The sequence below is a fragment of the Helianthus annuus genome, chromosome 10 (assembly GCF_002127325.2).
Source record: "Helianthus annuus cultivar XRQ/B chromosome 10, HanXRQr2.0-SUNRISE, whole genome shotgun sequence".
NCBI classification, from domain to species: domain Eukaryota; kingdom Viridiplantae; phylum Streptophyta; class Magnoliopsida; order Asterales; family Asteraceae; genus Helianthus; species Helianthus annuus.
Genome location: NC_035442.2, coordinates 144,500,299 through 144,517,430, shown reverse-complemented (window position 1 = coordinate 144,517,430; position 17,132 = coordinate 144,500,299). Strand labels below are relative to the sequence as shown.

Here is a 17,132-nt window from a genome sequence, read left to right as displayed (position 1 = left end):
ATCGGGCTTTAACGCCCTATGGCGCCCTGGATCACCACCCTCCCGATGTTAGGGGGGAGGGGGAGGGTATGGAGCATAGCCATGATACGCATTTCAGCGCGAACTTTAGTTTCTCTCTCTTTCTCACATATATATACATACATACATACATACATACATATGTATAATTGAAGGAGTATAACCCTACTACACACTCAAGCTATATAACCCCACATAATCTCCCTTCTTACACATTTGTCACGTGTTGTATAACCACACATTTATGAAGACTATGGGGCTTGACCACTACACATGCTCTAAGAGACATATGCTTCTATCAATTGGGCTAACCTTAGACCATGTGTAGTGGAAGACTCAAATTATGCCCCCATCCTTAGGCGTTTTGCGCCATGTGGCAGTCCAGTCAACAATGAGGCATTATGAGACGTTTTTCATAAATGGTGTAGGGGGATAATGCCCAATAATGCCCCATCAATGATTACACGATTATTATTTTTTTGTTTTTTTAATTAAAAACTAATGATATTTGATTTAGAACCATTTGATTGGCTTAACAAAACTTGACCCGACCTTTTATTTGGAACGCCCAAACCAAATTTTTCAAGAAAAACGCCCATTGGGGGCAGTTGAAGGGCATGTTTGAGTTTTTTTATTTCGGGAAAAACGTCGAAAAAAGCCCACCACGGATGGTCTTACATTAACATCTAGATGCATATATAAGTGTTTTGTTTGAGTGTTCCTATTGCTAATATTAAATAAAAACATGTAAAAAGTTAGGAATAGATGTTTGGGATTAGGATCAAATACAAAGGCTCCTAAAAAAACACTAAATAAAAAAAATAATAAACACCCACCAAATTTTTTTTCCCCGGGGGGTTGGGGGGAGGGGGGTTTAGTTTTTTGGGTGGTGGTGGGATGGGGTGGGGTGAGTGTTTAGGTTTTGGGTTGTGGTGTAGTAGGTTTAGGTTTTTGGACACTTGTTATTCTATAAATCATTCTTACACTTCTTATAATTAGGAGACTTTGTAGAATAACTTAACAGTAAATGTTTATTTATTAGTTAGGACTTTAAAAATCATAAAGTATAGATTTCTCTAAAGTAATAATAACTCTCGTATAAAAAATTACTTTTAAGAAAAATCATGGATTAAATGTGCTCTCTTGTTCTCCTTCCGACCTCCCTCCATAAAATATCCCCCCCCCCCCCTCCCTCGTTCATTTTAAAACAAGAATAATGATAGGAGACCTAGGGAAACCTGGGTTGGATACTTGAGTCAAACGAGTTTTATCGATAATTTCACTGTCGTGCCTATGGGCGGGGTGGGTTACCGGGTTTTCCCCGAAATTGGTGGTGGACTCGTACTCCGTTTGTCTAGTGCGTGCCCTGAGAGTGCTCGGGATTGAGTTTGTTGACCATTAAAAAAAAGAACTCAAATTTAATCCATATCTTAACTTATAAAAAAACACTTTTTTCAAATATCCTTTTTTTTTTTCAAATATCCCTTTTTTCTTTTTTTTTTTTTCACACCTAAACCTATTAAATCCAGCTGAATTCATGTGTATTTATTAGTACTTTGATTTTTTTTTCCAAACTACAAAGAAACAAAAGCCAGAATTAATCAGTCTGTCAACTTTGGTCCGCTGACGACCACGTCACGTTAACATTCCCCTTCAAATCCATCTCTCTCAAAACAATTTCACCGTTCTCTCCTTTTTCTCTCTCCTCCCCCCCCCCCCCCTCTCTCTCTCTAAAACCGATGTCGTTACGAAGAACATTCTTATCTCGACGAATCACCAGCAGATCCAAATTAATCAACGAATCAATCACCTTACATAATGCTCAATTCGAATCGCAATCACAACAGGCCTGTACCGTCGTTTACGGCAACGATGACGTCACATCTGAACCTGACGGCACCGGAAACGGCGAAGGCTCGTGGTCTAACATGTTGCCGGAGCTAATTGGAGAGATAATCAAGCGAGTTGAAGCCTCCGAGGACCGGTGGCCGTTGCGCCGAAACGTCGTCGCTTGTGGTTGTGTGTGTAAGAAATGGAGAGAGGTTGTTAAAGAGCTCGTTAAACCGCCGGTTCACGGCGGTAATATCACGTTTCCGTCGTGTTTAAAGCAGGTATTGTTTGAGGCGATTTTGATTATGTTACGTTTTGATTTGATTTGTGTGATTGATATTTGATTAGGTTATGTAGATTTGTGTGTTTCTGGTTTTATGATGTGTTTTGAGATTAGGTGTTTGATTTTGTTAATTAAGTGTTAGAAGTTTAGGCTTATGATGCTAATTAGTGTTTTTACTGTGATAAGTATTTGAACGAACTGTCTACTAGCTTCTAGATTATTGAAAATGAATAACGGAAATGATAATTGGCGTAAGTGTGTAAGAAGTGGAGAGAGGTTGTTAAAGAGTTGGTTAAGCCTCCGGTTTACAGCGGAAATATCACGTTTCTGGCGTGTTTAAAGCAGGTGATGTTTGAGGTGATTTTGATTTGTTTTGGAGTTATGTTAGGTTTTGATTGCTGTAACTGCTTAGGTTATGTTGATTTGTGTGTTTCTGGTTTTGCGATTGTTCCGGTGTGTTTCACGCTTAGGTATTTGATTTTGCTAACTAAGTACTAGAAGTCTGGAAATCGAGACTTATTAAGTACTAGTTAGTATTTTTACTGCAACAAGTATGTGAAAGAACTGTCTAGTAGCTTTTAGACGATTGAAAGTGCATAACGGAAAGGACAATTGGAGTATAGTGTTCTAATGGAAACTGTTTAGGTCTCTGTGTTATACCTTGTGATCCTAGATCAGGAGACTAGAAGTGTTTGAAAAGGAGACTGATAAAAGTGTTATGTATGTTTTAAATTTCTGTATTAGATGCTGGATTAATGTTTAAGGTGGTGGTGTTGTTGATTGCCTAACGAGTTATTTGGTTTCGTTGCAGCCTGGTCCACGGGATACTCCACTTCAATGTCTTATAAAGAGAAACAAGAAGAACAACATGTTCTACCTTTATCTTGCTGCTAGCTCATGTAAGTGTACATTTTGCTTAAATCTATTTTGTGGTTGATATTTGTAGAAGCTAGAAAGGTGCAAGAAGGTGAGATTTGTGCACTATGGTTTTTTAAATATAGTTTCGAGTGATGTGTTTGCTTGCGTCTATGCTTTTGGTTCCGTTTGTGCGACATAATTGTACATGTCTCGGAAGGCTGCATAGAAGTTCTATTCCTAGTGAGCATGTTATTTGAAAGTGTTTTCGTATTAACTTCATATACACACATATATATATGTGTATTGGATAATACATTTTTGTGACTTTATGAATATATATTTCCCTTTGGGCATAGCTCATGAACACAAATTTCAGGTTGATATTACAGGAATAATAACCACGTTCTGCTTCTCAGGTGTTTTGAAAATATGGTGAGGTATTCTTAGTGACCCGTGTTGTACGAGGATGATATTGAGTCGGCATGTCTATCATTATTTTCGGCATTAACTCATTCTTAACGCCCTTTGCTAGTTACTTTTTAATACCAAAATGTATAACCACTAAGTACTTCTTAATACAATCATTTACGCTTCCTTCTTTCGTTATTGATTGGTATTTTCTGGGGAGATTTTATTTGTTTCTTGACACCTTGACCAGAGATGATGAGCTACGTATCTTTCAATTTGATGTGGTAGGATTAATCTAGAACAATCGACTAAAGAAAATAGAAGTTAATAAACGACCAATCACATTACGGTTAAAATATGCTTGTCACTATTTTAACAAACTACACTGAAATTTAAACATTATTAACTAGAATTCTATTTGTGGCAGCATTTACAGAGAAGGGTAAGTTTCTCTTGGCAGCACGTAGATACAGACACGGTGCTCATACAGAATACATAATATCACTCGATCCCAACGATCTATCTCAAGGAAGCAATGCGTATGTAGGTAAATTAAGGTAAAGCATCATATAAATTCTCCCTTGTGGGTGAGTACTAAACATATTCACAATCTATGACATATCATTTTTTTGTTAAACGTTTTCTTCTTATTAATCTCCAGCTCGGATTTTCTTGGCACCAAATTCACAATCTATGACAGCCAGCCACCACATGACGGGGCAAAGCACTCTAGCAGCAAGGGTGCGCGGCGATTCACAAGCAAGCAAATAAGCCCACAAGTGCCAGCTGGCAATTTTGAAATTGGAGAGGTATCCTACAAGTTCAACCTCTTGAAATCTAGAGGTCCAAGAAGAATGGTGTCTTCTTTAAGGTACCCTGTGCCTGATGAACCTCAGGAAACAGAACCAAAGTTGACAAAGTCAAAGTCGGTTGCTGCTGGTCAAACTCTATTGAGAAATAAAGCGCCAAGATGGCACGAACACTTGCAATGCTGGTGTTTGAATTTTCATGGGCGGGTGACGGTGGCATCAGTGAAAAATTTTCAGTTAGTAGCAACAATGGACCCGAGCCAGCCCGGTGGAAAAGGTGACGGTGAAACCGTGTTACTTCAGTTTGGAAAGGTTGGTGATGATATGTTCACAATGGATTACAGGCAGCCGCTGTCGGCTTTTCATGCATTTGCTATTTGCCTGACCAGTTTTGGAACAAAGCTTGCGTGCGAGTAGTGTGCAACTTGGTGCGACTTGTTACGTGCGTGTTGTTGGTTGTATCGTGCATGTTGACGCATATCATGTGTTTTAGATACTTCTTTGTCTCATTCTGCAAACTGTGTTTTACTTGTTAGGATGTATGTGATGTATATATGCATGACCGAACATTAATTTTAGTGGGACTGTTTTCTTGTGGGCTTGTAAGTGTTGGTTAAAGCAAGAATGTGTTTTTCGTTTTTGTGAATGTCAATTTAATGGTAAGTTGGTTAAGACAATTGATAGTTGCGTTTAATACATCAATTTTAAATAGAGTCCGTGTTAACATGGCGGTTATGAATTTTTTATTTTTTTTTCTTTTTTTTTTCATGAATTACAGTTAAGATGGTCAAAGTGATGCATATGCAATTGATATTTGATATGTACGCTCAATACAAAATCAATTTCAAATGAAGAACTGTGAGAACATAATGGCTTATACTTGACAATACAAAATCAATTTCAAATAAAGAACTGTGAGAACATAATATAATAATAGCTTACAAGTGTTTCTCGTATATACGCAATAAATTGTGATATGGTTAAAGCTTGAATATACAACAAATTGTGATATGGTTGAAGCTTTTTTTTTAACACTGAACTTCATGTATAAGGTTATCACCCTCTCCAAATTAGAGAGTCCCGTATTGCCCCACTCTGGTCAGGCTATGTTGTTTTAACCGGGCCCATGCTGGTTTCAAAGTTTGACTTTTTATTGGGCGTTCCCCCGAGAAACCATACCGCTGGCTACCACTTGACAGTCGTGCCACTAGCGTAACACGCGGTGGGACAAAAACCTGGTTGGGCTTAGAAATCAAACTGACAACCTCACATGAGGCCTAGTCCAAATCCTTCATTGCCTATATTCACCCCAATATGACACAAGTGAGAATTAAACTTGAGTCTCCATTGAAAAACCCAAACCTCCTACCACTAGGCCATATATTTGGGGATATGGTTAAAGCTTGAATGCGTGTACATGGTCAAAAATGAATTAGAATTAATGGTCAAATTGATGCATGCACAATTGATGCTTGCGTTCAGCACAAAATTAACTTTACATAACGTCTTCTTATGTCTTATAATCTGAGTGGGGAAGGGGTGTTTAACCCTTTTATCCTAACTTCCTCCAATCTTCTTGTGACACCTTATTTAGACCTACCCTCTTCTTTTTTTTTCTTTTCCTATTACAAATATAAATAATTAAATAATTAAACACATAAGTAATTAATACATTCCTAAAAATAAAAAAATAATACATTCCTAATACTTAAAATTAAACGTTCTAACACACAATTTTAGACTAATACAATACTAATAAAAATAATTAATCCCACTCACCAATGAACGATTCAAGCGAGGAGACGGAATGATCATTGTCACGACCATCCGACCTATGATCGGGATTTCGATGAGGCGGACTTTCGGGTGTTTGTTGGGCATCGCATATCCTCATCCCATCTTTCTACATATTCCTCCGTCGGGTCAGTTTTATAGCCTATGGCCCATGTTGGGTCGTCTTGTGTCGGGTTCGGGTTTCTTGGTGGAGGGTTTGGTGGTGCAAGATGAGACGCCTCACCTTCCAATTTCACTGAAAAAGGGGCCCTCTTGATCACCTGAAGAGATTTTTAGGCTTGGCATAAATTCTTATGCCCGCAAGTTCAAGTCGACTCACGGTATAATCGTATGCCAAGTTCAACTCTTCAACGATAAAATCATCAGAATGTTATGATTTGTAGTATTCAGAAACAAGAGATTGGTTTGTAGGCGTTGGGTTTGAAGGTTGTGGGTTTAAACGACAACGTGTTGATCGCCGACGGTATGAAGATTCCGCCGTTTTGGTAGGAAAAAGATAACCTCCACCTATGTTAATGGATTGTGGTGAGAAAATATTGGGTGTAAAGAAAAATTTGTAGTAAAAATAGTAGAGATATTGGAATAGGGTAGAATGTAAAATGGGTTAGTTTAAATATGAATTGTAAATAAATTGGTTGAAATGTAAATAACAAAAATGAAAAATCATTTATTATTTTAACGGCTTTATAGCCGTTTGAAAAGAGCATTCACACACAAAAAGCATTAGGTAGTCCCTAACCCAAACCGCTACCTGCACCATCGGTGTTTGGGTTGCGGGTAGGGGTAGCCGCTAGCCAACCCGCTCACGTCCCGGGTCCCCTGATAACAGAAAACAAAATCATTTATATGTACGGCGGGATCACATGTCATAAGAGAAAAGAGAAGCAAAGATGGTTATCTAGTTACACATGACTACCTAATGTCACATTCAAGGCACTAAACATAAACGTTTATGCAGTTTTTAATTTACCTGTAATTATTGTTCTGTAATTTTTAACAAGAGCCTAAATAACATTTTTATCTAATCCATCAAATATATAACGTTATATAAAAATATAGAAAAAAATTATTATACTTGATATAAATTTAATTAATTAACAAATAATAAACGAATCAAGCTTTAGAAACAAAGCTAGAACCGAGCCAACCTTGAGCTCTCAAATTTTAAACAAGCTCAAGTCCAGTCGAGTTGGCTCGACGACTCGACTCGTTTGCACCCATATTTACTTGTAACTGTGGTTCTGTAATCGACCGGTCCTTTTGCAAACAAGCAGACAAGACAAACTGCATTTAAGGCAAACACCATATCTAAGGTGCCAAAACTGCAACACATTTGAGAGTTATCTTATGCACAATCAAAACACCTAAAGTTACCAAAATATAACATAAACATAATGGTATTAAACATTTATGATTAAACACATCAGAGCATCTCAAGACTTGTCAACACCCAAACATAAAATCCACAATAACATAATCCATGTCCATAAAAGAAGTGGTCAAATCATAGGAAACAAAAGGTTTTGTGCACCCCCACTCCTTTATTTTTTCTTCCATTTTACTAAAACGGGACCCGTAAAGCTGCAACCGTTACTGTTCTATTTCTTACCCCTAAGTTTCACACCAAGGGCCCTTTCCAGTTTGGTGATAATCTGTTGATTTGGTATAGCCTTCCCAGATTCATACTCCTGTATGATCTGAGGCTTCTCGTTAATCAGCTGCAACGATCAGAAAAACGTTAGGTTCTGCCATTAATAACCATAAGTATATAGAGTTTGAAAAATAGACATGCTAACCTGAGCAAGTTGAGCTTGAGTAAGCTTCTTTTCGGTACGACCCTGAATGATAGCTTTCTTCAATTCAGTCGGTACCTTATCATCTGTCATTATGGTATATCTTGTTACAAACAAGGGTAATAAAGTAATTACACTGGTTAGCTTCTTTTCGTCTTTGTTTATTAAGTTCTTTATGTAGGTGTGGTGTTTGGTTCCAATAAGAAGGTATTATACTATTATTGAACTTTTAAATTTCAATAAAAAAAATTGATAAAAAGACATATCAACAAGCACATAACATATGCATGGAGGGTGATTCTTTAAAAAAAGATTCTGTTCGGTCAGCAAATTGAAACATTAGACAAACATCTGATGATGATGATCATAAGCAGCATGATACAGCCTATGGTTATCATTTTATTGGTGGCATGATACGAATGTCCTTTAGATTAAAACTGGACATAGATTGAAACTTTTAGCAGGGTATTAGATATATAAAAGAATGATCAAAAGGGACACGCAAGCACTCACGGGAGAGATTTTCAGTCTCTTCATCAAGCTTTCTAGTGTTCAGAGAAGTACTGCTAGAGGCAGCCTTGTTTGAACCCGCAGCAGCTGCAAAACAATACATGTCAAGTTAAAAAGCCATGCATGCCAATATAAAACACAAACTAGCTCTGTATAAACATGATACAATGTGTACAAGTACCTCAAGAAAATCAAAAGCAAAGAAAACAGCTGCTACAAACAATTCTTAGCAAGCTTTGTGTAACTAATCGCTTTTTCCATCAAGCCCACAACCTTTAAGGGGCTTCGATAATCGTATTAACAAGTTCTTTTTTGAAGAACACATGATACTTTCTCAAAAACCGATACAAAAGAACAAAAAAAAAACACAAAATCTTTAAGCAATGTACCATAGTTATTAAGAGCGAGCATAGCACCCGCCATAGCGAATAGCGTAGCGCTCATGTATCGCTATATAGCTGGTAGCGACAAATAGCGGTAAATAACGAGATTTTTGTAAAATTTTAACTTTTATATTTTTTTGGTAAAATATACATACAAAATTTTTCTAATATTTTCTTCTAGTGTATCGCTAAACATGAAATAGCGCCCGCTATTTGATCGTTATTGCTACGTAGTATACAGGTAGCTTGTCGCTATTGTCCGCTATTCGCTATTGACAACCATGCAATGTACACATGAAATGAAGAAATTGTATCACTCATGTCTATGGATAGTTCAAAATCTAAAAAAATAAATTGTAGCATGACAAAGCAACTTAAGTTAATATACTAGCCTAAATCAATTTACCTGTATCAAACAACTTTCCAAATATGGCCCTAAACATATATCATATACACATAGTTAAACCCTAAACATGAAGAAATCCGACTCCATAGGCACAAATCAAACAACTAATATATATATAACACATCTATCTAAACCTGTTGAACAAGCAGTAGATAAGCAACACTAAATCCAAAAAATTAAAGTAAAAACAAAAACCCTAGCTCAACAGAAAGAAAGTTCTACAAAAATTAAACACATAATCTTCATATCCGCAAGACGAATGAAGCGTCCGATTAAAATAAATTGATGGAAAACATATATAAGAGTATCGAATCCTGAAGAAATGGAATACAAACCCTTTTTCACAGTCTCGATCTCGGCACCGGCGCGACGGGCGGCGTTGACGGCTTTCTCGTCCTTACGAGCGGCGGCGGTGGGGGCTTTCTTGCGGATGACCACCGGCTCCCAGTCCTGTGCAAACCCTGACATCTTGATTGATTCTCCGGTTGGGTTAGAAAGGAATAATAATCAATTTGTTGAATGGATGAGTTCGAATGTTAGATAGAACACTGGGGGTGGGGTGTCATCTTTTATTATATAACAGGGAATCGTATGGAGTGTTTGGTTACGAGCTTTGTGTTATTCTCATTTTGGACTCATAACTCCTCACATGATTATGACCAAACCGCTTTAAAGTTTAAACCAATTGTTCACAAGCCGAGCCAAGCCAGAGCAAACTTGGGCTTGGTTCGAATTTTCAACCGAGCTGAAAATTAAAGCTCAAGTTTGGCTTGACTTGACTTGATTTGGCTCGTTTTGAAAAAGAAAATTGAATATACAACTTTCAAAATTCAGTGGTCTAAATTATTAATTAATAGTTAACTAGGGTTAACACACGCTCGCGTTGCGGCGCGGGTACATCATAAATATTGAATGGATTAGTCCAAACGTTATATAATGCATTAACCATATGAAAACACACATTTCGACGTATCCAGTTGAACTCAGTGTAACTTGTATAAGCATTTTGATTGGATCAAACATAAAGTAAATCAAATTCATATCGAACAATCATAAAGTATTATATGTGACCCAACTCATACATATATCGAACAATCATAACATATTATATGTGACCCAACTCATACATAGAAAACGTAGCAGGTATGAAGGAAAATATGCACATGTAATCGAAAGGGATTAATTAGAGCTTTCGAAAAAAAAGGGAGAAAAAGAAACCATAATTTGACTCAACTCGGTTCGAAACAAATTTTACGAAACATACATAAAATAAACACGAAAACATATTATATTTGACCTGAATCATTTCCCAAAAAAGTTTATGTCGAAACGTAGAACAACTTGAATTTATACCAAAACATGGTACATAAAAATATGCATGTAAAAATGGTTTCTTTAAACAAAAACGTATTATATTTGACCTGACTCGTCTATAAAAAAGTTTACGTCAGAATGTAAAACAAATCATATTTATATATACCGTACATAAAATATGCACGTAAAAAATAGTTTTTAAGTAAAGGAAGTATAGGGGTAAACCGAAACAAAATATTAGTAAAAAATTTAATAGGTTAAAAACGATCGTAAAACCGTGCCAAGTAGCACCAATGCCACAACGACATCGACTCTCAACATCGTAAAAATATAATAGATCCTGAACGAAAAGCAGACTAAAATCGTTGAACCACGCACACCCGTTACAGTGTGTTAATGCGAAGGAATTAACCAGAAACGTAAAACGTAGAAAATAATAACTTAGTCGATCTAGGACCCGCCCGTTGCGGCGAACTTTCAAAAGGGAAAAATTGAACGCGTTGCGACGGGTCTGTCAAATATGAAAAAATAGAGCAAAAAACGTTGAACCTCACATGCACGCTACGACATGTTAACTCACAAAATTTAGAACGAAACGTAAAACGAAAAACTTGTGAAAGATAAAAAAGTATGGGGGACCAAAGTTGTAAATAATAATAAAGTGTTGTGTTAAATTATAAAAGATGGAAAACTTTTGGGTTAAAAGTAAAAAAATTAAAATGGGTTAAAATACAAAATATGAAATGTTTTGGTTAAAAGTGAAAAATCAAGTTTTTTTTTTTTTTTGAAAAACTCCCCAATCTTAGGGTACAACTCCTAATGCACAAAAAAGTTGCTTATTAATAGTGTAATAATAAAAACATAATAAAAAATAAGTTCAACTTAATACATTATAAACCAAAATCAATTTCAACCAAACAAAAAATAAGTTTCAAATGTTAATTAAATACAATATAAGTTCATTAGTATGGTAATAAATCCCCAACCAAATATGCCATAAATATCCATTTGCACTCTAAATACATGCACATAATAATCGGGTTTTTTTTTAATATATTATAAGTATAGAAAAATAAAATATATTAAAAGTAAAATAATCTAACCTAACGAGCGAATCAATCTGACTTGTTACGAGACGATCCGAGCCGGCTCAACACAGTTTCAAACCAAGTCATATTAAGCGAGCTTTTTCCAAGCGGGATTCGATGAAGCTCTGAGCCGCGAGCTATTTTTACAACCCTACTTTTTAGGTTAGTTAGGGGTGTTAAAAACGAAATCCAAAAAATCGTAACATGGATATTGAGTTCGGATTTGGATATTAAACTTTTAGAAATCGAGTTATTTAGATATCCGTTTAAACAGAATAAACATGTAACATGTTCGTTGTGACAACTCGTACTTCAGAACCTATATTTGTGTTTACTGTGACGTGTATGAACTCTATGTGACTATTTGATATGTTGATATTAACGAATAAATGCTACATGTTATGTGATTGTATGTGAATATGTATACTTGTCACGCAAGCCTTTAGGGCCGCACACTTCATCTCTCGTTACATCTCTTTCTCGGCCCACACTATGCTTGACTCGAGACCAGGGGCAACCCGTGAAAGGGTTCGGCCCACTCTCTCTCTCTACGAATACACATATACTTGGTGGGTGTTTACTTCTCATTAGTTGCAAAACAAGGAAACACACACAAACCCTAAACCTCTTTCTCTTTCTCTCTTGGAACTCGACGGCAGCCCTCACACGGAGACTTTCTCTCGGTTCAATCCAACCCCTTCAATTCGGTTAGTGTTTTCATGATACGTGTTTGATCAATGTTGTTATGAATCCATGTTTTGATTTAATGATTAGGGTTGCATGTATGATGAACAATAATGTACTACATGATTATGTTCTTGTGAATCGGATGTGTGTGATGATGATAATCGGTTACCATAGCTTGCTTTCGAATTGATTACATGATGAACTAGGACCGAATGCTTGTTAATCGGCTGTGATGTTATGATTTGTGGTATTAATTGGTTTATTGTACACATGACTTAGGGTTGCATGATAGTCTTTAAATTCATTAATCATATGATCCGAGATTATGTGTCCCTTATGATATTATCTTACTGTTCTTGGATTGATGATGTTTGCGGTGATATGAACATGTTTGAATGTTGAATGATTGTGATTTGATCTGATTGTGAAACTGCCAAAACTGTTAGCAATTGTTACGGAAATCATGAGCTGCAATTAAGGAAATCTGTTACACATGCATAGTCTCGACACGGGTTGCGAGTCGAGAACTCATAGTCTCGACTCGAGACCACGACGCCGACTCAAACAGCACGACCCGAGACCACGGTTGCGGGTCCGGTTGCGACTCAAGACCGTGTAGTCTCGACTAGTACATGATGACCCGAGACCTTCTTGGTTGCGACTCGAGACCTTGAGGCCAGCACAACTCGAGACCGCCCTGTCTCAACTCGAGATCTCTAGTCTCGACTCGAGACCATGAACACATGCACACTGTTTTGGACTTTGCACATTGTTACGAGGCCAACCATTTGGGCCGCATACTTGGACTTGTTTACGTGACTGTGCTGTTGATGAACTGCCTTAGTTATACGTGCATGCTATGATCGTTACTTGTGTACAATACATGTAGAATATATGTGCACTACTTGAATACGAACCTGACTTGTATGGTAACCATGGTAGGACGTGGTTGACCACCTTATAGCTTAATTGAACTTTTCTGTGTATCTGCCGAGCAAAACCAAGGTGAGTTCACACCCTTACTAAGGCATGGGTTCCCAGGGTCGGGAATGGGTTTTTGGATGATTACTTGTACTTAAGTTATTATCGGGATTACGTACTATGGGCCTCGGGAGAGGGAGGATTGTTGATAGATACTGCTAGACTAGTGATACAAACACTTCTCTTCGCACACACGCTGGGAATGGCTGCGATAATAGAACTAATCTTCGCATACATGCCTGGAATGGCCGCGAACCATACGCTAAACTTCGCACACATGCCGGGTGGGCTGCGATACAAATATACCTAGTCTAGAATACTTGGGAAACCCCCACTAAACTTCGCACACATGCCTAGAGGGCTGCGATACAAATGCATACGATACTTGGATTACTAAACGAACATACGATTTACAATACGATTACTAGAACTGAACAAACCAACTGTGAACTCGCTCAACTAGTTGTTGACTCTCTGTTACATGCCTTGCAGGACCTTAGGTATACATGGAGCTTGCACGGGAGGCACAGTCGTTGTGGACAGGGATCATGGAAGTTTTGATAAACACTTATGACCGTTGGAAACTTATTACTTACATTGGGTTTATATTTATGCTTCCGCTAAACACTTAATATGTCTTGTTTTAAACACCTTTCATATTAATGGTTGATTTACATTTATTACTTACTATGTTCGATATGATTGGTGGCTTGATCCTGGTCATGTCACGCCTCCAAGCGGTGGTACTCCGCGTGTGGATTTTTTGGGGGTGTGACAGATTGGTATTAGAGCCATTGGTTATAGAGAACTTGGTTTTAATAAGGGAAAAACGTTTTTATTAAAACCAGACTATAACCAGAACAGTGCTCAACGATCCACAACGACGCCTCGCTCCACGTGCAAGACTCAACATTCTAGGTAATATGGTACATGTTATATTGCATACTTGCTAGATTACATAGAACTTTGCTCGTAGTATGCTTAGATACACATGACACTGTTGCTTGAGAACACTTGTGTGCTTACTCTTTTCTGTCATCGCACTTTTCGGCGAACCTCTCTCACTATGTCACTTTTACTATGAAGATCATGTCTGGACGCGTTAACATGACCCAAGCCCAGTTGACGGCTCTCATTAACGAACAAGTTGCTGTGGCACTTGCAGCTGCACACGCAGGAGGTATACCCTGCAGTCGTATCTCACACTAGGGTCTTTAGATCCTACACTTTTAGACCAACTCTTGTGTTTAACTTTGCCCTATTCGTACACAATAGGCCAACACGCACCGCAACCAGTTTGCACTTTCAAAAACTTCATGGACTGTCGTCCAAGCACGTTTAGTGGCACAGAAGGAGCGGTTGGACTCCTCCATTGGTTCGAGAAGCTCGAGTCGGTGTTTAAGATGTGTGAATGCCCTGAGGCTCGCAGGGTGAAATACGCCACTGGTACTTTGGAAGGAATTGCGCTGACTTGGTGGAACGCGCAAGTTCAGATTTTAGGGTTGGCAGCTGCTAATGCCACCCCTTGGAACGATTTTAAGGAACTAATCAAGCGAGAATACTGCACTCGTGATGACATCCACAAGTTGGAAGTGGAGCTTTATCACCTGAAGATGACAGGATCAGAAATCGAGGCTTATACGAAACGGTCGAACGAACTGGCCATCTTGTGTCCAACTATGGTGGACCCTCCAATCAAGCGCATTGAGTTGTATCTCAAGGGTCTAGCGCCAGAAATCCAGAGCCACGTGACATCGGCTAATCTCGACAACATCCAGGATATTCAGCGGCTCGCTCATCGCCTCACGGATCAGGCAGTGGAACAAGACAGGCTGCCTAAGCGCATCAGTGCAACTACTACCGCTACCACTTCTGCTACTCCCGCTACCCCCAGTGACAACAAGCGGAAGTGGGATGGGGATTCCAGCAAGGGATCAGTTTCTGTTCAGTCTCAAGCACAGCAGCGCAAGACAAATGACTACCAGAATCCGAGTCAGCAGCCATCAGGCAGTCAGGGACAGGGTGGATATCGGGAAATTCACCCACTGTGTAACAGATGCAACAGACACCACAGTGGTCAGTGCCGCAAGGGCTGTTGTCAGAGATGTCTCAAGATAGGGCACGAAGCTAAGGATTGCAGGAGCTCACGACCTGCGAATCAGAACCAACAACAACCACCAGCGCCTCAAAACCAGCAGCAGCAGCAACAACGAGGCAACAGGGGATGCTTCCAGTGTGGGGCTGAAGGCCATTTCAAGCGGGATTGCCCCCAGTTAAACCAGAATCGCAACAACAACAACAATCAGGGGAATGGTAACAACAACGGTGGAAACAATAATGGCAACGAAGCTAGGGGACGTGCTTTCGTGCTGGGGCAGGGAGAAGCAAGGAATGATCCCAACGTAGTCATGGGTAAGTTTCTTCTCGACGACTTTTACGTTACTGTTTTGTTTGATTCGGGTGCTGATACAAGTTATATGTCTTTGAAAGTTAACCAAATGTTAAAACGTACACCCACACTTCTGAACACCAAGCATGTCGTAGAGTTAGCAAATGATAAGAGTCTAGAGGCCACGCATATAGTTCAGGGTTGTAATCTTATCCTCGCGGGTCAGACTTTCTCCATCGATCTTATTCCCATAGTTTTGGGTAGTTTCGACATCGTCATCGGTATGGACTGGTTATCTCAACATCACGCAGAGATCTTGTGCAAGGAGAAGATTGTTCGTATCCCTCGTTCTGGTAAAGAACCCCTCGAAGTTCAAGGCGACAAGAGTGGTGCAGTGGTTGGCATCATCTCCTTTCTAAAGGCTCAGAAGTGTTTGCGTAAGGGCCACACTGCCATTCTGGCACTTATTACCGATGCATCAGCAAAGGAAAAGAAATTGGAGGACATTCCAATAGTTCGCGACTTTCCTCAAGTGTTTCTGGAGGAATTACCTGGTCTACCGCCTCATCGTCAGGTCGAGTTTCAAATCGAGCTAGCTCCTGGAGCAGCACCTATAGCTTGTGCACCGTATCGCTTAGCTCCATCAGAGTTGGAAGAACTCTCTACACAGCTACAAGAGCTCTTGGATAAGGGCTTTATTCAGCCTAGCTCTTCGCCTTGGGGAGCTCCAGTATTATTCGTGAAAAAGAAGGATGGTACCTTCTGTATGTGTATTGACTACCGTGAACTGAACAAGGTGACGGTGAAGAACCGTTATCCTCTTCCGCGTATAGACGACTTATTCGACCAGTTGTAAGGGTCGAGCTACTACTCCACGATAGACTTGAGGTCAGGTTACCATCAGCTGAGAGTCCGGGATGAGGACGTCTCCAAAACCGCATTCAGAACTCGCTACGGCCATTACGAGTTTCTAGTCATGACATTCGGGTTAACGAACGCACCGGCAGTTTTTATGGACCTTATGAACAGGGTGTGCAAACCCTATCTAGACAAGTTTGTGATTGTATTCATCGACGACATCCTGATCTACTCCAAGAGTCAAGAGGAACACGAGCAGCACTTACGGCTTATCTTGGAACTTCTTCGAAAGGAACAACTGTACGCCAAGTTTTCAAAATGCGACTTCTGGATTCGTGAAGTCCATTTTCTAGGCCATGTGGTAAACAAGGATGGGATCCATGTCGATCCATCCAAGGTAGATTCGATCAGAAACTGGCCTGCACCGCGTACACCAACGGAAATACGCCAATTCTTGGGTTTGGCGGGGTATTACAGATGATTCATTAAAGACTTCTCAAAGATTGCTCAGCCACTTACGCTATTGACACAGAAGGGTGTCACCTACCATTGGGGTAATACTCAGGAAACCGCTTTTCAGCACTTAAAGGATAGACTTTGCAGTGCACCTATCCTCTCATTGCCAGAGGGCACGGACGATTTTGTGGTTTATTGTGATGCATCCATTCAGGGTCTTGGATGTGTGTTAATGCAGCGCGACAAGGTCATTGCTTACGCTTCGCG

General features: G+C 39.2%; 2 protein-coding genes across 2 annotated transcripts; one reads left to right on the top strand and one right to left on the bottom strand.

The window, feature by feature from the left end:
* Nucleotides 1-1,692: 1,692 nt before the first annotated feature.
* LOC110885882 (tubby-like F-box protein 7) lies at nt 1,693-4,852 on the top strand. Its single transcript, XM_022133602.2, has 4 exons — nt 1,693-2,129; nt 2,943-3,030; nt 3,825-3,954; nt 4,059-4,852. Exons 1-4 carry the CDS (start codon nt 1,758-1,760, stop codon nt 4,621-4,623), a joined length of 1,155 nt encoding a protein of 384 aa, XP_021989294.1. The 5' UTR covers nt 1,693-1,757; the 3' UTR covers nt 4,624-4,852.
* Nucleotides 4,853-7,361: 2,509 nt separating this feature from the next.
* On the bottom strand, nt 7,362-9,678 carry LOC110885881 (multiprotein-bridging factor 1b). The gene is made up of 4 exons (XM_022133601.2): nt 9,428-9,678; nt 8,307-8,390; nt 7,797-7,879; nt 7,362-7,718 (listed from the first exon to the last, which is right to left on the bottom strand). The coding sequence occupies exons 1-4, from the start codon at nt 9,558-9,560 to the stop codon at nt 7,599-7,601; spliced, it is 420 nt and encodes a 139-aa protein (XP_021989293.1). The 5' UTR covers nt 9,561-9,678; the 3' UTR covers nt 7,362-7,598.
* Nucleotides 9,679-17,132: the final 7,454 nt, after the last annotated feature.